General features: G+C 40.8%; 1 protein-coding gene across 1 annotated transcript in view; it reads left to right on the plus strand.

The window, feature by feature from the left end:
- The window catches only part of MYO3B (myosin IIIB), a 406,310-nt gene that overhangs the window by 195,340 nt on the left and 189,567 nt on the right, over positions 1 to 21,403 (plus strand). The window contains exons 18-23 of the mRNA XM_046018212.1: positions 5,942 to 6,068; positions 6,788 to 6,998; positions 7,791 to 7,938; positions 9,187 to 9,340; positions 10,467 to 10,555; positions 12,249 to 12,378. Of these exons, the coding sequence (XP_045874168.1) occupies positions 5,942 to 6,068; positions 6,788 to 6,998; positions 7,791 to 7,938; positions 9,187 to 9,340; positions 10,467 to 10,555; positions 12,249 to 12,378 (859 nt within the window). The remainder of the gene's footprint in view (positions 1 to 5,941; positions 6,069 to 6,787; positions 6,999 to 7,790; positions 7,939 to 9,186; positions 9,341 to 10,466; positions 10,556 to 12,248; positions 12,379 to 21,403) is intronic.

Consider the following 21,403-nt stretch of genomic DNA (forward strand, 5'->3'; position numbering starts at 1 on the left):
GTCCAAGCGTGGTGGAGATGGCAGTAGAGCAATTTAAAGTCACCTGGGTCATGCCAAAGTGTTCAGGGGCATACTGCCTTAAAAGGGTACAGGATAAAAGGATGGAGAATTCGCCATAAGGTCAATAATATTTGGCTTTCTGGGTGCCTGGGTGGCTCAGGTGGTTAAGTGTCAGACTCTTTGTTTTGGCTCAGGTCATGATCTCAGGGTTATGAGATCGAGCCCCAAGTCAGGCTCCATGCTTAGTGTGGAGTCTGCTTGAGATTCTCTCCCTCTCTCTCTCTTCCCTCTGCTCCTCTTCCTGCCTGTGCACACACACATTCTCTTTCTCTGAAATAAATAAAAATCTTAAAAATATTTTGCTTTCAATGAGTGTAAAGATAGTTATATAATACTGTGAAGAGATTGGTCCTAGCTCTAAAAGAGGGTTATAATGGCTCTTTTCTAATAATAGAAATATACTGCAGGTAGTAATCAGATGCTATTTTAAGAAAACAAAATTAAAAACAAAACAAATTAAATATGCTACGTATGTGTCCTTGAAGTAAGCTGTCTCTAACCCTTGTGGAAGAAAAGTGGAGTAGAAATGAATGAATGCATGAATAAATATGAAAAGAAAGAAATGTAAAAAGTGGTAAACATACTTGATTTCTGTCTGATCTGACTGTAAAATGAATAACCAGAATGTAAGTGTATGTATATGCATTTATGTTCACCATGTCCCATATTAATTCATATTGGAAATAAACTTAGGTCAGTTAGCAACCTTGGAAACGGAAGGAAGAGGCTGGCTCATATCTCTTTGACCCTAAATTTTTTGGTTATATCTTTGTCTGTGTTTCTACAGACAACCTTTCTTTGCTGAATTCACTCAATTCGCTTTATAAACTCAAAATAGTTTGGCTAAATTCAGAAAGACTCAGTAGAATGTAGTCAGGGAGCAGATGCCAAATAGCTGATGTATCAGAACCTTTTCTTAAGTTTATCTGAGGAGCATTTCTAGAAAGAGCTTAAATGAACTGGTCAATTTAATCAAAATTATGGTCACCCTTCTTTCTTATAATGTCATTAGTTCCCTGCAGGAATGTTCATAGTATTACTCAGATTCTCCCAAACTCTTACAGCAAAATTTTATGAGTAGCAAACTTCACTGTGGACTCGGGAGCATGAATTTTAATTCTGGGACACCAGCCAAAAGTATCTGAAAGAACACTTGACCCTGACTTTATTGTAAAGAAGCCTCCCTGGTAGAAGGAGACTTCCACTAACAATGATGGCTCTTTGCAGGGGATCGGGCAGGGGTGAGGGGTGGGGTGGGATTTTACCTAATCCCCTATTATGAAGATCCAGGCTTTTGGAGTTCTATTTTTTTTGGGTCAACCGTATTATTTTTGCTTAATATTATGCTTGTCTTACTGGTATATGAATTATCATAACATATTTATATTTAATACTACATGAAAACATTTTTGGTAGATTATCTGCATGATGGTCAACATTGGATATTTACTGCAGATGAAGAGGTTAAGGAGAAGGCTTTGAGATTAGGGCAGAATTTTCTCCCTTTCTTCAAGATAAATGATGAATTTGGGAGAGTATTGCTGAAGAGAGACTGAAGGGTTATATGTGAAAATATAAATTGGGGATTTCCAGTGTCTTTTTTTTTTAAAGATTTTATTTATTTAATTGACAGACAGATCACAAGTAGGCAGAGAGGCAGGCTGAGAGAGGGGGAGAAGCAGGCTCCCTGCTGAGCAGAGAGCCTGATGTAGGGCTCGATCCCAACATCCTGGGATCATGACCTGAGCTGAAGGCAGAGGCTTTAACCCACTGAGCCACCCAGGTGCCCCGGGATTTCCAGTGTCTTAATGACAGAAAATAGGACTTAGCATTGACTTTTTTTTTTACACTACTTTATTGATGTATGATTGATATATACCCCCCCCCCCGCCAATTTTTAAACCAATCATTGGCTTTCAAGGTACAAATATGGTGAGCCTTTGAAAAGGAACCTGAAGATAGGTGTTAGGATAGAGCACATAAGGGAGAAGACCCTTTCATTGGATCTAATGTACTTAGGGCAGAATTGATTAAAAAAAAAGAGAGACCTATAAAAAGGAAATAAGGTAGGGTGCCTGGGTGGCTCAGTGGTTTAAGCTGCTGCCTTCGACTCAGGTCATGATCTCAGGGTCCTGGGATCGAGTCCCACATCGGGCTCTCTGCTCGGCAGGGAGCCTGCTTCCCTCTCACTCTCTCTGCCTGCCTCTCTGCCTACTTATGATCTCTCTCTGTCAAATAAATAAATAAAAGCTTTAAAAAAAAAAAAGGAAACAAGGTAAAGAGACACTGAGAGGGCAGGTCAGTTCCTAGGAAGGTATTGGGAAACAACTACCATGAAAGGGCTGTAAACCAGGCTAGGAGCAATTTCCTTAATCAGCTCCGGGCTAACAGGAAACCAAAGTGCTTTTCAGTTTTCCACTTAGCCTCGACTTTATTGAAAGAATACCTAAAACAGTGAAAGGAGTGTCTCCTGAGAAAAAAAAAAAGGAGGGGCACCTGAGTGGCTCAGGTCATGATCCCAGAGTCTGGGATAGGGCCCTGCATCGGGCTCCCTGCTCAGCAGGGAGTCTATTTCTCCCCCTCCTTCTGCCTCTCACTCCCCGCACTTATGCTCTCTCTCTCTGTGTCAAATAAAATCTTTAAAAAAATCTTAAAGAAGAAGAAGAAGAAGAGGAGGAGGAAGAAGAAGAAGAAGAAAGCAGCAGCAGCAGCAAAGACCATTCATCCTGCATGGGATATAGACAGAGAAAGACTCTTTCTTCCCCACTTCTATTGATTGTTGGTAAAAACGAATTCATTCTCACCAGCAATGAATTGGGAAACCAGCTAGAGGAGTCATTAATCTTCTTGATAGTATTTCCTGTCCTGAATGACATTATTTTGGTTTATCATATAGTAAGTTGGAAACCTAAGAAATAAAAAGATAGAGCATGATAGCAAGATTTGGTAGCAAAGGCAGGGATGCCAGGAAAGGCTGCATAGCTGGAGACCAGGCAAGAGGAAATAAGCAAAGTGAGGAAGGTGAAAAATCAGGCTAGTGTAGGGAGAAAATAAGAGGCTTGATCAAGAAGTTCTGTGTGGGGGTGGTGGGGGAGGAGAGGTGTAATCCCTCAGATGAACATACTACTGATTATCTTTTACCATACAGTACATGGGTGATGTTTTGATTTCAATTTAATCGTGGATGTAGCTTCCTAGGCCAGCTAATTAATAATGCAAGGATAGGACTTAAAGAGCCAAGTGGAATAGACTAGAAAGGTAGCATAAAAATCACCCTAAGATTGATTCCTCCACAATGAGATCAGCTTTGGATACCCTTCTCAAGGTCCCCTCTCTGACCCAAGGAAGGAGACCCAGCCTGTCATTAGCTTCTGTCATTCACAGTATTTGAACCCTAAAGTTTTCACTAAAGGTCATGGGTAGTTTTCTTTTTTTAAAAGAGGAAATGTCTGAGCATTGTGCTAAAGAGAATATTGCTAGAGAAACAACCAGAGCAGACCTGCTATTTCCTTTGGGGATAATGGTGAAATGCCTGGAACTGCCATTTCCTAGGCAACCAGTGGTGAAATGCCTAGAAGCCCTATTTGGAGAGGTTTCCTGGCTTGTACTGTCATATCAGGGGTGTGTGTGTGTGTGTAAATACATTTTTTTTCCTAAGAGTATTGAGAGTTTAGTTAACTTTCTGAAATAACCGGACATAGAAATAACAGATCTAGAACTGACTGCTATAGAGTCTCTGTTTACCCTTTGGGAAGTTGCTTGCTTGTTGCATTTCCAAACCTCACATTGTATTGATCAAGGTTATGAGGTCTGTCATGTTAAATCCATACTAGTCCCAGAAAACCCATTTGGTAGATGTTCTTCTTAGCCAGTCTTAAATTTTGTGATTAAAACAGTGATTTTTGACACACAAAAAATGACAACTTGCCTTTGATTTAGAAGGTTGAAGAACAGTATTTATCTATAGTAGAAGCCTGGTTTAAAATCCTCATTTGTGGGGCGCCTGGGTGGCTCAGTGGATTAAGCCGCTGCCTTCGGCTCAGGTCATGATCTCAGGGTCCTGGGATCGAGCCCCACATCGGGCTCTCTCCTCCGCAGGGAGCCTGCTTCCTCCTCTCTCTCTGCCTGCCTCTCTGCCTACTTGTGATCTCTCTCTCTCACTGTCAAATAAATAAAATAAAAAATCTAAAAAAAAAAAAAAAAAAAACTTCATTTGTCTTTGTAGCATTATCAGGTATCCAGCAGATGTCACTATTACAGTCTGTGTTCAGTGGAGGGCTCACTTTGGGAACAGTCCTTTATCAGTGGTCTAATGACAGTTCCTATTAGTTTGCTGCTATGTATAGTACTAAATCAAGTTTCTCACTTGAGTGTATTTTGTGGAAGTACTTTTCTCCATCTATAAGCATAAGATGCAGAAATTTCCTGGCTGTATATTTGTCTTACCTATAGGAAATGCATATGTTTAAATAAGTAAATACACTTTTTTTTAAACCATTAGTGCTACTTATGTGTTTAACTTTCAATATAAAAATAGGACTTAGATAATCTACATTTACTCACAATACTTCTGACATAAAATGCATGGAGTTTTTTTCCACCTCACACCAATTCTCCTACAATTCGGTTCATTTCTGATACTGTCTACCTGGAGTTAACATCAGATCACACAAGTTAGGGGCTCAGTTCCACAAGATTGTCACCACTTCCGACACTAATTGCAAGCCCTAGGGTTCACCTACTGACCAAGTGGCTATAAAATGGGAGATTTAGAGTTCCAGGACCCCAAACTTGAGTTTAATAATTGGATAGAAGGACTTTAAAAATTTGGGAAAACAGTTTACTTAGTATTACTGGTTTATTATAAAGGATGCAACTCAGGAATAGCCAAATGGGAGAGATGCACAGGGCAAGGTAATGGGAAAGGGAGTACCACCTTCTCTCACCACTTCTCACAACCTGAAAGTGTTCTGGACCTCATCAATTAGAGATTTATTCTATTACATAGGAATAAATGATTAAGTTTTGTCAGTTGGTGATTAACTCATGGAAGTCCATGGTTCAGCTAAATTCCAACCCACATGTGTGGTCTATAGCAACTGACCCCATTCCCCAAGAGTTACTTCATTGGCACAAACTCAGTTACGGTTGAGGGGCTTATTGTGAATAAGAAGATACTCCTTTAACACCTGTTACTCATAATCCCATGGGTTGCTTAGCTCTTGTGCGAGAAATCAGTATGAAGACCAAATGTATGTTTTTATTATATCACAATATCACAGATAATTTCTAGTGAGTCAGAGTATTTCCCGACCTCACTCATAATTCTGTACTCTAACTTCAAAATGTTCAGTGTCCCTGATAACTATTTCATAAAAGCTATATTCAAAAGTGGTAAAGGAAACATCTCCTCTCTCATTTTGAAGAAAGAACATACCTGAATTTAGAGCTGGTATTAGTTAGGATAAATGGCTAAAAGTGGCTTAAAGAGCAAAGAAGATCAGTGGTCCCTTATGGAAGCATTTCAAAGTGAGAGGTTCATGTTGCAGAACAACTTTGTTCCATGCAGTCATTGGTCTCGGAATCACAGACAACTGTGTGGGAGGCTGGGTTGTTGGGAGGTCCAGCCAGCAATAATAGGAAAGAAAGCATGGAGGAGGCATGTTTGCTTCTGTAAGGCTGGGCTCTGAATTCGCCCACATCATCCTACTTGCTCCTTTGTTGGGAATTGAGTTCCACTGCCTAACTGCAAGGGAGCTTAGAAATTTGTTCATGTGCCCAGGAAAAAGGGGGTGTTGGACTTTGGTGGAGAGCTAGCCGTGGGGGTGGTTTGTTGGTTGGATTGGCAGTGACCAAACACAATTCTCACTGTCCTTTTCAGGAGGTGCACTCAGTGTACAGAATTTTGGCTGGGATTTTGAATATTGGAAGCATTGAGTTTGCGGCTATTTCCTCTCAACATCAAACTGATAAAAGTGAGGTGCCCAATGTTGAAGCTTTGGAAAATGGTAATTGTTTGATATCTGTGTCCTGTGTAGCCAATTGCATGTTTCTTTCACTTTGGTAGTTTTCATCTTGGTAGTTTCTCGAGATGCTGTGAAATATAGTGTGGGTGTTTTCACTAACTAGAATTTTCCAAAGGATGACTTGTGGAACATCAGTTTTCTTTCCATAAGCTCTGCCAAAAAGAATTCCATAGCAGGTCTGGCAGTGGTGTCAACACTGGCTACTTTTGAAAATCACCTACAATTTTTTGAAAAAATTCAAGAGGTGGATCCCTGTCTGAGTCCACTGTATCAGCAGCTGCAGGGGACAAGCAGGCACCTGTTTAGAGTTCTAAGGGTAATAATAGTGACACAAGGAATGAGAATCCTGAATTAGAAAAAAAGTGATTTAAATAAACACCTTTTGTCTTAAACTGCAGCATCTTTCATTGCCTTTAATAAACTACGATGCTTCTTGACTCTTGAGTACAGTCCCCAACTCTTTGACCACAGAACATCTCCTCTTAGTTTTTCTCATCAAACACCTGTGAAGAGCTTTCAGAACTACTTGGGAGATACTGTATCCATCCAGATACTTCTTGGTGTTAGGGACCTGGCTTCCTTGCTTTTGCATCTGAAGTGCCTAGGCAGAGCCTGGCACATCGTAGATGTTGAGTCAGTGCTGGCTGAATGGATGGATGGATGAGTACATTCTCTATTGTCATCATTACCCTTTATTGCAGCTGCCTCCGTTCTCTGCATCAGCCCTGAAGAACTCCAAGAGGCCCTTATCTCATACTGTGTGGTCACCCGTGGTGAGACTATCGTCCGAGCCAATACTGTTGATAGGGCTGCGGATGTCCGAGATGCCATGTCCAAAGCGCTGTATGGGAGGCTCTTCAGTTGGATTGTCAATCGCATCAATACACTCCTGCAGCCAGACAAAAACATATGGCAAGTTCTCTCGGGAAGCAGAGGCCTTGGGAGAGCTGTCAGTGGCCCCGATGTCTCTCAGGATGTGCAGGAGGAAGTGTTAGGTCCTCTCCTGAGTTTCCTTTAGTGAAGCTCTCAGGTCTTTTCCTTTGAAAGGAGAAGGGGATCCAGGAGAATGGAAGAGACACATGACTGACAGCTATCATAGTGTAGTGTTTAAGAGAACAGGCTTATTTGGGAGCTAGGCCAACTGGGTTTGCTTTTTAGCTGTATAGTTTGATTGGCTCCCATGTTCTAAGTCACAGTTTTCTCCTCTGTAACATGAGGGTAATAATATCCTCCTCATAGTGTTGTTTCATGAAAAGTTTTAGAGCTCCATATCTTATAATATTATTGCTGCTGCTACTACTACCTTTCCTAAGCATTAGTGGTTTCTATGTTGTGGAAGATTTAACAACATCAAATTCTAGAGTATTCTTCCAATTAAGCCCAATGGGTGGGGAGGTCGAAGAATGAATGGGCAGTAATTCTAGCCCCTTCAAACCGAGTGGTTCCTCCCTAATCTCTATATGGAGCTTCTGAGTGAGATTTTAAAGGACTCTACTGCTTAAAAAAAAAAAAGTTGGAAATACCGTTGAAAGACTGTAGGAAGGACTGGTGTAAGACACAAACTGTTTCTTCCCTTAGAGGCACCTGAATGCTGCTTTCCACAAGTGGTTGTGTATATTGGTAAATGTGTGGGCCCATACATTTTCATCTTCTTTAGATGAATGTTTCCTCCCCTAAAAGGCTTTTTTCTTCTCTCTCATGCAGTAGTGCAGATGATGGTATGAATGTGGGGATCTTGGATATTTTTGGATTCGAGAACTTTCAGAGAAATTCATTTGAACAGCTCTGCATAAACATCGCCAATGAGCAAATCCAGTACTATTTCAACCAACACGTTTTTGCTCTTGAGCAGGTAACAGTGAACTCTGAAGTAATTAAACCTGATGGGGAAGGTGTCTCCAGGCTGCCCACAATTTGAAGCAAAAACACTGTTAGGCTGACAGGTAAAAGATCCTAAGGAAAAAACACTGGTGAGACAGTCTGTCAAAATAAATAGCTGAAATTTACCAGAGAAAAAGTCTTGATTTCTGTGGAAAGTTGCATTTCCTCTCTTGAGTGGAGCTGGTGACAAGCCAGTTATTTAAATGTTGCTCCCAAACTATTTCATGCACACTGTCCAAAATGCTACATTCTCTTCTACTTTATTTGACTAAAAGCATCTATGATTGTGTCCAGAATGACACAGGGTGGACTTGAATTCAGGGCACAGATTCTTGTGTTTCCTAACTCCCAAACAGGCCTTCTCCACCCCCCATCTCCTGCACACCAGATCCCACAGTAACTTGGGAGGGGGAGTGGCTCCAGGGAGGAGTAAGCTATGTTCTTGGTTTTCTCCAAATGAAAGTCTTTCCCTTATGAGGTTAATGATAAATAAAACAGAGTGTGAAGCTCATGTGCCCAAAGGCTAGGAGGCCTTCCCCTCCACCCTAGTTTCTACCCCAACCCAAAACTTTGTCCTGTATGAAGTACTTCAACAATGAAATATTCTGACTGAACCCTTTGCTTTAGGAGCGAAGACACACACACTGTACTGTGATTACATAAACACAAAGACATGGAGTAAAAATATCAGTATTGGTTTTATCAGTGGAACTGTATAGAGCTGTATCACCCTCCTCTCCCCACCTACCCTGCACAAAACTCAACCTCCTTTCACTCAGCTCCTTGCATTTATTCCCTGGGAAATCTGGAGTTTTCTAGTTTTTCAGTCTGAGATGATTCCATTGTAGAATGCTTTACAGAAAATAAAAGTCTGCTTTCTTCCTGGTTTAAGCCATATTTATCACCAAAATATTTTATTTTCAGTTGCCCTTCTATTCCACGTCAGTTTCTAAATTATGAATAACTGAGTTGGTGTTTGGGAGACAATGCTGTCCCTTCTTTTGCTGCTTCAGCTGTCTGCCACAGGCTGCCTGTAGGCCAGACTTACACCCAAATCTTCAACAGTGGGATATGCAGAAGAGCCTTTTACTACAGTCCTAAGATAGCCTATTTCCCACATACAGTCAGCATTGCCAAACACGGAAGCGCATGCCGAAGCAGCCTGGTGCTATGTAGGCCAGTTTCAGGCTGGAGAGACTCACAATCTATGTTCCTCCAGATGGAATATCAGAATGAAGGCATTGATGTTACACCCGTGGTGTACGAGGATAATCGCCCACTCCTGGACATGTTCCTCCAGAAACCCCTGGGACTGCTTGCACTTTTGGATGAGGAAAGTCGATTTCCCCAAGCAACTGATCAGACCCTGGTTGGTAAGTGTCTCTTGGAAAAGGCACAATACACTCAGGAGAGAACTTGGTTCACTGGTATTTTGACTTGGTATTCTGGCCCTCCCACTAGGTTGTGCAAGTATAGAGCCTGTTTTTAATGAATTGGTATCTTCAGCAAATGTCCTCATAGATTTGTGTCTTAAGGCAAATCCATCACCAAGCCCTCCTCACTTTCCTGTTACTGCCAATATCATTTTTTATACCTTCTTCTCCCTTATTTCCTATAATTAATACTTGCTTCTTGTCCTTTTCATACCCTTCTGTCATGTATCTGCTTGGACCCATCCATGTCTAGTCCAGGTTTGTATAGAGACTCTTCTGGTCTTTTGGCCTCTAGGTTCATACTTATCCACTCTACCCTAAACATCCCAGCTAATTTAGTCTTTCTAAAACCTCCTTTTCATTAAGTTACTCTTGTCTGTAGGATGCCAATAAGACACCTCCTCCTGACATTAAAAAAGACCCTCTACATTTTATCCCTGTTCCTCTAATCATCAGTGTTCCACACAATCTCATCCCACACTGAGATTGTGAGATATTTTGGGCAACAAAGCACCAATCTTTGCATCCCTTCAGTACTTAGCACAGTTCCTCACGCAGAGTAGACCCTGAGTTACAACAACAGCAAAAATTATTTATCGAGGGAGGAACAGAAAGCTCCAAGCCTTTTCCCCAGATAGAAAATGATTGGTAGGAAAGAGTCCCCTTCTAGGCGTTGAAATTGTCACACTTGGTGGTTTTCTTTTACCTATAAAGTCATCAGAAGTTGCCACAATAAGTTCATGCCAGGTTTGCTTGCCTTCCATGGGATATCTTCATGGTTCTAAAGCTAATTGACCAGGGTTCTGGTGTCATCAGTGTCCATGCTAGGAGTTTTTAGAACAAGAGGTCTTAGGGCATAGCCTGACACTGAAGACAACATGAAACAACTAAGCAAAGACCTGACTGTAAGCCTGTGTCATTTTTCTCCATTGTTGTACATAGAGTGATAACCTCAGGTTGCCCTAAATATCCCTTATTCTGGGTCACTCCTGGCTCAAGGAGCACCTCTTTGTTTGAAGGAGCTGCCAGTTCTCATTGTAACTTGTAAACATGACAATCCACACAGATAAATTTGAAGATAATCTACGAAGCCAGTACTTCTGGAGGCCTAAGGGAGTGGAGCTGTGCTTTGGCATTCTGCACTACGCTGGGAAGGTGAGGCCAGTGTGTGTGTGTGTGTGTCAGTAAACCTGAACTGGACACGGGGTAAGTGCCCCTATTAGCCTGTCTATCCTGCTCACAAAATTGTTTGCGAACTTCCTTCTCCTTTCAATTCTTTAAGAACGCCTAATCATAATTCCCAAACTTTCTCCGTGGTTCTGCTTTCAAAAGGTCGCCCCTAGCCAAAAGCCATTTCTTGCTGGACTGGCTGCAGTGCTGCCTTCTGCTTCTCACCTGAGCTTTGGCCTAGAAGTGACAGCTCTCTAGAGGGAAAAGGCGGTGTCATGTTCACAGTGCTTAGCCCTGAATGTGCACATTCTGAAGTCACTGGGAAATGTGCAGGGAAAAGAGGAGGGTTAATACCACAGTGGGGCTTGGTTTTTAGCACTTTCTGTGTCTACAGGGCACCAAAAATGTCTAGACAGAAAGGAAGAAAATTCCCTTCATCATCCAGATGTTAAGCTTTTTTAACACTAACCAAAATTTCCACCTTTCATTATTTATACCTCAATCTCATTTCAAGTTTCTGAAGCAGAGGAAGCATAAAGTGACTAATTTAGGAAATTCTCTGGTTCTGCAGCCAACAACTCATTGCTTGAGTTACTCTCAGAGGAGTCATTGGAATTATGGCTAATTTGTTCTGGTGGGGTGTGCTGAGGACCTGGGTCCAAAAAAAGGGTAGCAGTTCAACAAAAGACGTTTTGGATTATATTGTTGATTCAATAGTAAGATTTATTGAAATTATTTTTTTATATTCTTATCATGGTATTGAAATTAATTTTATCTGACTGGAGGTTGGCTGAAAGGCGATTCTAATATAAGTAAAGAGAATTGTTTTTCTTTCCACATAGTGCATAGTGTATATTTTGGATCTTTGTTAGAAATTGCAACCCATTCACTGTAGCACTGATGTCTGACCATATATTAATGTCCTCCATGTCTGGGATACCCGAATCTATCCTCAGCCCTGCCCCCATTCCTGTCCTCTTACTCGCACCTGCCCATCTGTCTCTGTGTCCTTTTACTCCAATTTCCTATTCACCCATCTTCCCCTTCTCTCTCTTCTTTCTTGATTTTAAGGGGTGGGGGTAAGGATTGTTTTCTTTCTGGGCTTAGTGTCCTTTCCTGAATTCATTATTTCTCTGGAGTGTTCCTAAAATTTCTGTGACCTGGATCCCTTCTGTTGTAAGAGCTGAAAATGGCTCCGCATCCCTGAGCAGTCACTCACATGCAGTGAGTACCTCGGGGAGCTACAACAGTCTGGTGATTATGAGCAGGGAGTTCAAACTGCCTGGGTTTGGAAGCTTGCCTGCCACTTGTGAGATGTGTGACCACAGTCTGTCATTGAGTTTCTCCCTCAGTCTCTGCCCACCAGTAAAATGGAGATAGGTGTTTTATGCACATAGTGCCCAATCTGTTTTCATAGTTATTCTCACATGATATATCTTTCTTATGCCTCTTTTCTTCAAAGCATACCTGAATGAGAAGTTAAGATAAATTGGCTTGTCAGAAATTACAGTTTTTTCCTCCTTATCTCATGGTCGGGATTTAGAAGCATGGCTGTGTCATGATAAAGTCAAGATAAAGTGTCTACATGGGTCGATGAGTGACTGACCTCAGACAGCTTGCCGGTGTCGCCGACAGTGAACGACACTGACTAGTTTGCTATTTGCTATTTCTGTTGCAGGTATTGTATGATGCTTCTGGGGTTCTGGAGAAAAACAGAGACACGCTCCCTGCTGATGTGGTTGTGGTCCTGAGAACGTCAGAAAACCAGCTTCTGCAGCAACTCTTCTCGATTCCTTTGACCAAAACAGGTACATGGAGCCCCCTGACCTCCCTGGGCCTGATGTTTCCACAGGCACTGCTGGCATTTCCTTGTCCATGTTGAAATTCGGCCAGGGCTGCACTACTACCATTTGGAACTTTAAGCAGGGGTAAAGGTCCATCTAACCTAACTTCAAGAAAAGGAAAGTGATTGTTTCTTTCGCAGTGTAATCGCACAGCAGCAGTGTATATGTGCTTTGTATACACACACACACACACACACACACCCTTTTTTTAACGTTAACTCTTAGACTTCTCTTTTCTCTGCTTGCCTCTTTTCATTCTTCCATTTATAAAACCACATGTTATCATTCATTCATGCTAAGCACTCTAGGGTGGTCTCAGTTGACCTAGAATTTTTGGGAAGATTATTTCTGTTCAGGTATGATTCTAAGTGAAGGGAATGTGGGGAATCCAAAGGTCATCCAGTTGTGGGCTCTCAGAGGTCACCTGGCCCAACTCACTCCCCTGTCAGTGACCCCACCCCCCACTCTCCTAACCAACCTAGAATAGGTCCATCACTGGCCTGCATGCCCGGCCACTCACAGCCACTTTCTGCTTAATGGCTTCTGTTTAGCCTCTCATTCAGTTCTTATGATGGGAAGCAGGAAACTAGGGCCAAAGAACAGAACTTCCCTGTCTTTGCTGTTTTGCCAGATAGATTCCCATTTGGTCAAGTTCCTTTGATTTACCTGGGATCTGCTGCCTTTGGCTGGGCAGCCCACTAGGCCTTCTCACAGCTTTCCTCTCAAGGGCATTATGTTCTGAGGGTCTGTCTGGAAACAGCTGTGGGTATGCTTTTATGAAAGTAGGAGGAGAAGCCTCTTTGTCATTGTTCATTATTTCCTTTTCTTTCTTCCCATGTCCCTCTTGAAATCATTGGCACCATGTCTAGTTTGGGGCCTTTGTATGTTAAAAGGGAGTGGCTGCCAGGTCTGATTTTCAGCAACAAGCAGAGGAATGAAAAGCTTGGCTAAGAAAAAAGCCGCAGTCCACAACCTTTGTGTCATCTTTACTTGGAAAGAAAGTTGAAACCAGTTCTTAACTTTCTTCAAACATGCTCCTTTAAACAGAAATAGTGGGGTGCCCATGAGAAAGCTGCCTCTGCCTTTCTTTCCAGACCTCCCTTGGGCAGAGCCAGGATTTGATTCATTATCTCCTTATGAAGACCTTTACCCTCAAACTTTGGTTCTAAAGAGATGGTGCATCCTACGTTAGAGGTCAGGGTGGTAATCAAGCTTCTAAATTGTAAAACACTTATTTTTGGTTTTAATGTATTACAGCCTTTGAAAGTGGGAGAATTTTATTGGACAGAAGTGGTTTCTTTTGTTTTTGCTGAAATTACAAATACTTGTTTCAGAGTGGCCAGATGTGAGCAGGGCTCCCTCACCAGACACTTAAGTCTTATCAGGAAATTTATGTGCAGGGGCAAAGATACAGCCATCACTAATACCCCTAATACGTACACTTTGAAGTGAAATCTATCCAAATGACTTGTCAGTTGGCATTTATACTCTCTCATAAATATGAGTAACGATCTGTCAAATCTGTTCACAACTCTGGAATTTCAGTTTTTCAGCCGTTGGCAAAATAAAAACAATTTTGCAGCTTGGGCCACTAGGTGGCGTGATGCAAGAAGTCAGGCTCTGCAGGCAAGCCTTGAGTTTGCCCTTGATCTCCTAAATGGGGAAGACAACAGGAACAAAGAAATAGCCTCTGCTTTTTTTTCTTTTCTTTTTTTTTTTTTTTTCCCTGAAAGAGCTTTCCTCCTATCTTGTAACGTTGTGAATCTTGCCTTCAAACTGCATTCCATACCTCCTGGAGGAAACAAAAGTAAAAAAGAAGACTGGAAACAAACATGTTTTCCTAATAAGCTTCCTTGTATTCCTGAGTCATGCATTGTGTATAATATTTTCTTTTGAAATCCTAAGGTTTATTTTCTCCACATTTTGAGTACAATTTAGAAGCCACAAAAACACATCAAAACTAATAAGCGTAATTCTTTTTTCTTTTTCTGAAATTATTCATATAAAAATCCCTTCAATCAACATTTATAGAACAGCTTCTAATAATAAGACACCATTTAGGCACCAAGGAGGAGATAAAGATAAAATGGCTTTCCCCTAAAGCAACAGTGACTTTCCTTTCCTTCACTTTCTGTCTAGAATTTATGTCCTTATGATGATATTTGCCTTCAAAATCAGTTCTAAGGAGATTGTGTATCCAGTGTTGAAGACAGAATATTAAGATTCTAAGTTTTAAAACATCCATATTCTATATTTTTTGGTTTTAGTATATTGCAGCCTTTGAAGGCGTGAAAACCTTCCTGGACAGAAATAATTCGTGCTGTTTTCACTGAAATTGCAATTACTTGTTTCAGCACGTGTCTCTTATGAAAGCAGATGTGGGTTGTTCATCACAGCATTCCTGTTGGAAGCAAAGTCCCTCACAACCTGAATATGCCAATATTTTCAGTGCATGAAAAACCGTATTCCTCGTTGTTTTTATTTTGATTTTTACCCTGCTTCAAACCTTTAAATATTTGTTTTATTAAAATTAAATGGGTCACTAGTTCAATGAGCATTGATATGGGTAGTTAGTTTTCAAACTTCTTTAGGAGATGAACTGCAGAGAGGAATGGAAAAAAATCAGTCTTTGAAAAGAGGTCCATCACTGGACTCCTTAGCTTTGAGAGATGAGATGTTGGCCGTGCTCTGGCTCCTGGTCCTCGTGGTGGTCACATCTACCTTTACTTTATAATATCTGTTATGCTGTATATTTGTTTTGCACACCTTTCTGTACACTCATTCTGTTTCACAATAGCACTTTTATTTTCCAAGAGATAGAGAGGAGATCTTAAAATGCAAAGAAAAACTTCTGTTGTCTAAGATTTCTCATTCTGTTAAGTTGAGGTTCCTTGGTAGCTAGACTGTGGCAGCCATTGCTTTCAGAAGCAGGCATCAAAGAACTCCTGGTTGACACTCCTGTCTCTGGGCTGCTGGGCAGGTAACAATCCCTTTGTTAGTGTTTATAAAACAGAATTATTGGTTCTCTTGATCTAATCTCTTAATAAGGCTGAGAGGATTAACCTCTGTGTGTCTTGTGTGAAACCATAATATAAAAGCAGAGAGAGTAATCCAGTTGACCATTTCCTGTTTCCTGTACCCACTTTCCTGTTCATGTTATACATCCCCAAATCCTAAAAAGGTTAAAAACAGACCTGTACCCCTGAAACAAATAATACATTATATGTTAATAAAAGAATAAATAAACATGAACATAAAAAAATAGATTCCATTGTCAATTATACCTCAACAAAATAATTTTTATAAAGAACAAACAAACAAAATGTGGGATGTGAAGTCAGGAGGCACAGGGTCACCAGGAAATAGGCCTCCTCCCAAATTTCTGTAGCCACCTTAGCAGCAGCCCCTTCCCCTGGCATGCAGCTGCGTTTGGTGAGAGAGATGCCTGTGCCTGACAGACACACTCCCGTTCCAGGGAACTCACTGGCCATTAGGCACACGGAGGCAGCAGCAGGCAGTATGGATTCAGAATTAACGAAAGTCTCTCTTGCCTCTAGATGGGCCACTTCAGACGTGGTGAAATTTTCTTTGTAATCCTTGCTATTGATAGGAAGTTCTCTGAAGATTTCTTGGGTGAAAATTTGATGTGGCAGCAACATTGGTTTCTAACCCTTCAGCGGGACTTTTCAAACTGCACCATCTAGGTAGAAAAACATTAAAAGGAAAGTTAGGAAAAAAGGAAAGATGTTATAACAAGGTTTCATCACATATTTTCTTGTTTGGGGGACGTTCCTTTTGCTACTAATAAATGAGAGAAAAGTTCAAAAGGCTCAAGGAAAGAAAGAGAAGAGGAGGTTTCAAAAGGAACTTGAAAAATCCATTTCTGTCTTTGAATTGTGAATTCTGACTTCCAAGTAGGGGTTTGGGTTTTTAAAGAAGTTTGAAACTTGGAAGAAACTAGAAAAAAAAAAAGAGAGCGAGAGAGAATATTCTCTGAGGGAATATTCTCTGAGCCTCCAAGTCTGGTTTTGCTTTAGAATCTAGAACTGAATTTGGCTCTGTTTTCTCCTGTCCAGGCTTTCCCAGGTAGTTGCCTTGGAATTTGATTTGAAGTGAAATCAGCAGTAAGTTCTCTTTATCTTGACTCCCATTGGTTCCTCTTTTTATTTGGATGAGGGGGCGAGGCAAGCCACCATGTTATATCTGTAAAGAACTAACACCATCACTGCTGAAATACTTGATGTTGCTTATTCCTGATTCTGTCACTCCCCAAATGCAGCATTCAGCTCTGAAGAGGATGCCTTTTGGTAACTATCTCTGGAAGTTTTCATTTTCCACTGATGGCTTCTCCTCCCTGCTGGCAATTCAGAAAATGGTCTAGCAGGATGAGCTGACTCTAAATGACAAGGTTCCAGGGTCACAGACATGGACAGTGTTTGCCTCCTCCTGAAACAGCAGATCTAATGAGCCGACCCTGTCAGGAAGCCCTGAGGAGTGAGTTCCTCCTCACACAGAGGTCTGCTTCTTTCTATTTAATTTGAGGGTATTTCAGTCAGTAGATAATTATATATTTAGGGTCTGTCTAGATATGGTTTTGTGCATAGGTGCTTTCTAGAAGGAATAGAAGGAATAAAAGAAAACCCCAATTCGAATAGTCACCGACAGATAGTGCGTGTCCTAAATGTATAAAGTATGCACAAAATAATGTAAATTCTGAATAGGCATATAAATCAATAAATGGAGACAATATAAACATTGTGTCTAAGTAAAAATAGAAGGAAAAGTCACAGAAATGCATGTCAGTATGGGATAAAACGTCTTTTAATTATACTTGGAAGGGTTTTTTTTTTTTAACTTTTCAGTTCTTTTTAAAGATTTTATTTTAGAGCAGGAGTGAGAGGGAGAACATGGTGGGGAGGGGCAGAGGGAGAAAGAGAGAGAGAGAGGCAGGCTCCTAGCTGAGCAGGGAGCCCTACGTGGGGCTCGATCCTAGGACCCTGGGATTGTGACCTGAGCCAAAGGCAGACGCTTAACCAACTGAGCCACCCAGGTGCCCTTGAAGAGTTTTTTTTTGTTTTTTTTTCTTTTCTTTTTTGTTTATTTTAATGGAGGAGAGAAAATTGAGCAGTCTGGGAGTAATGAAGCATTGTAAGCCAGGGTCTACAGGCACTGGAAAGGGGAGGTAGGCAGTGAGATAATTAAGTGAATAGGACATGAGGGAAGGACTCAGGCCAGAGAGAAGGAAGTAAGATGGATAAAGGATGGCAGTCTGCTGAGCCAAGGATAGGCTTCTGATGCCAATCTGATACCCTGGGTGGTTGGAGCATGCTCTTGGAGAGAAGAGTTTCAGGATGAGAAAGGAAAACTTGTGCAGGGGTGTTAAAGACTGACTAGGGAGAACAGGGTGTGCCCTACTTGTCTGTGTGGAGTGTGTAAATAGATGCTCAATAAATACTTCTACATTCTACATTTAGATCTAGAATCCATTTTGAGTTAATATTTGATGAGGTATGAAGTTGAAGTTCATTTTTCTTTCCCATAATTATGTTCAGTTGCTCTAAAACTGTTGAAATCACTATCTTTTCTTCATTGAATTGCTTAGCATTTGTCAAAAATCAATGATTATATTTGTGTGGGCCTGTTTCATTGATATTTGTATTTAATTCTTCATCAATACCACACTGTCTTTACTATTGTAGCTTGATAGTAAGTCTTAAAACAGGTAGTGTGATTCCTCCAACTTTATTCTTCTCTTTCAAAATTGTTTCAGCTATTTCAGTTCCTTTGTCTTTACATGTAAATTTTAAAAATAGTTTGTCTATATCTATACAAATCATGCTATGCTTTTGGTTGGAATTGCATGAAACCTATAGACCAATCTGGGAAGAACTGACATCTTCATTATGTTGAGTCCTTTATCCCACAAACACAGTATGTCTTCTTATTTGGATCTTATTTAATCAGTACAGTTGGCCCTTGAACAACATAGGTTTGAACTGCATGGATCCACTTATATGCAGATTTTTTTTGATAAATATCGTACAGTACTGTAAGCATATTTTCTTATGATTTTCTTAGTAACATTTTCTCATTTTTAGCTTACTTGATTGTTAAGAATATAGTATATAATATATATAGCATACAAAATATGTGTTAATCGACTATTTATATTATTCAGTAAGGCTTCCAGTCAACAGTGGGCTATTAGTAGGTAAGTTTGGGGGGAGTCAAAAGTTATTTGTGGATTTTTGATCATGTAGGAGTTTGGCACTTCAACTCCTGTGTTGTTCAAGAGTCATCTGTATTTTGTTTCACATACAGATCCTGTACCTGTTTTGTTAGATTTATACGTAAGTATTTCAACTTTTGGAGCTAGTATACATTTTTTGTTTGTTTGTTTTCCGTTGTCCAGTTAGTATACAGAAATACTGTTGATTTTTGTGGATTGACCTTATTTCCCCTTGCTAAACTCAGTAGTTTGTTTTTACTTTTTTAGATTTCTAGTGGATTTCTACATAGACAGTCATGTTGTCTATAAGTAAGAACATTTCTTTTTCTTTCTATTCTTGGGATTTTTATTTATTTTTCTTGCCTTATTTCACTGGCTAGGACAGTATAATGTTGAATAGAAGTGGTAAGAGGAGAGACATCCTTGCTTTGTTCCTGATCTCGGGGAAAAAGCATTGAGTCTTTCACTGTTAAGTATGTGTTAGCTATAGGTTTTATGTAGGTGTACTTGCCTTGTTATTCCCTCTACTGGAATATTTTCCTCCAAAACATACCCATAGCTATCGCCTTCATTTTCTTTAGGTCTTTTAATCACAATCTGCTCTTCTTGCTAAAATTTTAACCTACTCAATAGTTTATATTCCTATTTCCTGTTTTATTTTCTCCTTAACACTTACCACTACTTTATATACAAAATACACTTGCTTATCTTGTTTATTGTCTGCCTTCCTCCACCATAATGTAAGTTCCAAGATGGCAGGGATTTTTGTGTGGTTTGTCCATCACTGTATCCTACCTGACATGTAATAGACATTCAGTTTATGTTTACTGAATAAATGATGGATGAACTAAATCTACCCAACCACCTGCATCTCTTCTTATTTCTGTCTTCCTTCCAAATGACTGGACTATTATTATAGTCCAGCCTTATTATAGGCCAGCTCTCCACTTGTCCTCTCTATTCCTTCCACTTTCATTTTTGCAAGGATTTTGATCATGCAGTTATTCCTCCTCTCTTCTGCATCATCTATTTATCCCTCTCTCTTTTTTTTTTTAAGATTTTATTTATTTGACAGAGAGAGAGAGACACACAGCAAGAGAAGGAACACAAGCAGGGGGAGTGGGAGAGGGAGAAATAGGCTTCCTGCTGAGCAGGGAGCCTGATGCAGGGCTCCATCCCAAGACTCTGGGATCATGACCTGAGCTGAAGGCAGATTCTTAACAACTGAGACACCCAGGTGCCCCTGTTTATCCCTCTTAAAGTGATTATTCTTAACAACATAGTGTTTTCCATCTTTTTGACTCCTTATTCTATGTTAAATTGTGCCCCCCCCACTACCAAGTCCAAGCCTCAATACTTCAGAATGTGACTTTATTTAGAAATGAAGTCTTTACGGGGCGCCTGGGTGGCTCAGTGGATTAAGCCACTGCCTTCGGCTCGGGTCATGATCTCAGGGTCCTGGGATCGAGCCCCGCATGGGGCTCTCTGCTCGGCAGGGAGCCTGCTTCCCCCCTCTCTCTCTGCCTGCCTCTCTGCCTACTTGTGATCTCTGTCAAATAAATAAATAAAATCTTTAAAAAAAAAAAAAAGAAATGAAGTCTTTACAAAAGTAATCATGGTAAAATGCGGTCACCAAGGTAGGTGCTAATCCAATACATTCACTGCCATTACAGAAAAGAAACATTTGGACGTAGAGACGCACACAGGGAGAGTGCCCTGGGAAGATGAAGGCAGAGAGCAGGGTGATGCATCGACAGCTTCTCTCACCTGAACCTCTGAACTAAATTCTATTTCTACTCTTGCCTTTTACAGCCTAACAGCTAAACTATCTTTTCAAAATATAACTCTGATCATCTCACTCTCCTGTTGAAAGATTTCAGCGGCCCCTCATCACACCTAGAATAAAATCCAAACCCCTGGGGCACTGGGGTGGCTCATTCGGTTGTGTCCAGCTCTTGGTTTCAGCTCAGGTTGTGATCTCAGGGTCCTGAGATTGAACCTCCTGTGGGGCTCCCCACTTAGCAGAGAGTTTGCTTCCCATCTCTCCCTCCCTCTGCCCCTCCTCCTGCTTATTCACTCTCTCTCTAAAATAAACAAATATATCTTATAAAAAAAAATACAGACTCCTTTCCTTTTCTATAAACTCATACATGATTTGTCCCTGCCCTTCTTTCTGTTCCTATCTCTTGAACTTTACCCGTCACTTTCTGACTTCCTTCTGTTCCTCAGATATTCTAAGCCTTTTCCTCACTCTGCAGGCAGCTGCTCATTCTTTCTCCAGATCTTTACAGCTCTGTCTCCATCTTGTGATCTAGGATCCTGCTCAGATATCCCCTCCAAAGGGAGGCCTTCTCTGTCCATCCAATGGAAAGTGACCCCACACTTCCTACTCAGTCTATTATGTTACCCCTTGAACTATCTCCATTGGGATCTAACATTAACCTCTCTGTCTATATATCACCTCCTTCCCCCATCCCCTATGCCACATTATAAACTCTTTGAGAACAGAGACCTTATCAACTTTTTTTTTAAACCATGGTATACCCAGGGCCCAGAGCAGTGCATAGTCAGTCCTCAATAAATGTGTGTTAAATAACTTGGTAACTCCTGCAAGGTAGAAACTAAAGCTAAAACCCAAATCTTGACTCCCAGTTTAAGGCTCTGTATTAATTTACAAGGGCTGCCATAACAAGGCACCACAAATAAAAAGTGACCTTAAACAAGAGAAATTTATTGTCTCAGAGTTCTGGAGTCTAGAAT

Source organism: Meles meles, chromosome 9 (assembly GCF_922984935.1).
Source record: "Meles meles chromosome 9, mMelMel3.1 paternal haplotype, whole genome shotgun sequence".
NCBI classification, from domain to species: Eukaryota; Metazoa; Chordata; class Mammalia; order Carnivora; family Mustelidae; genus Meles; species Meles meles.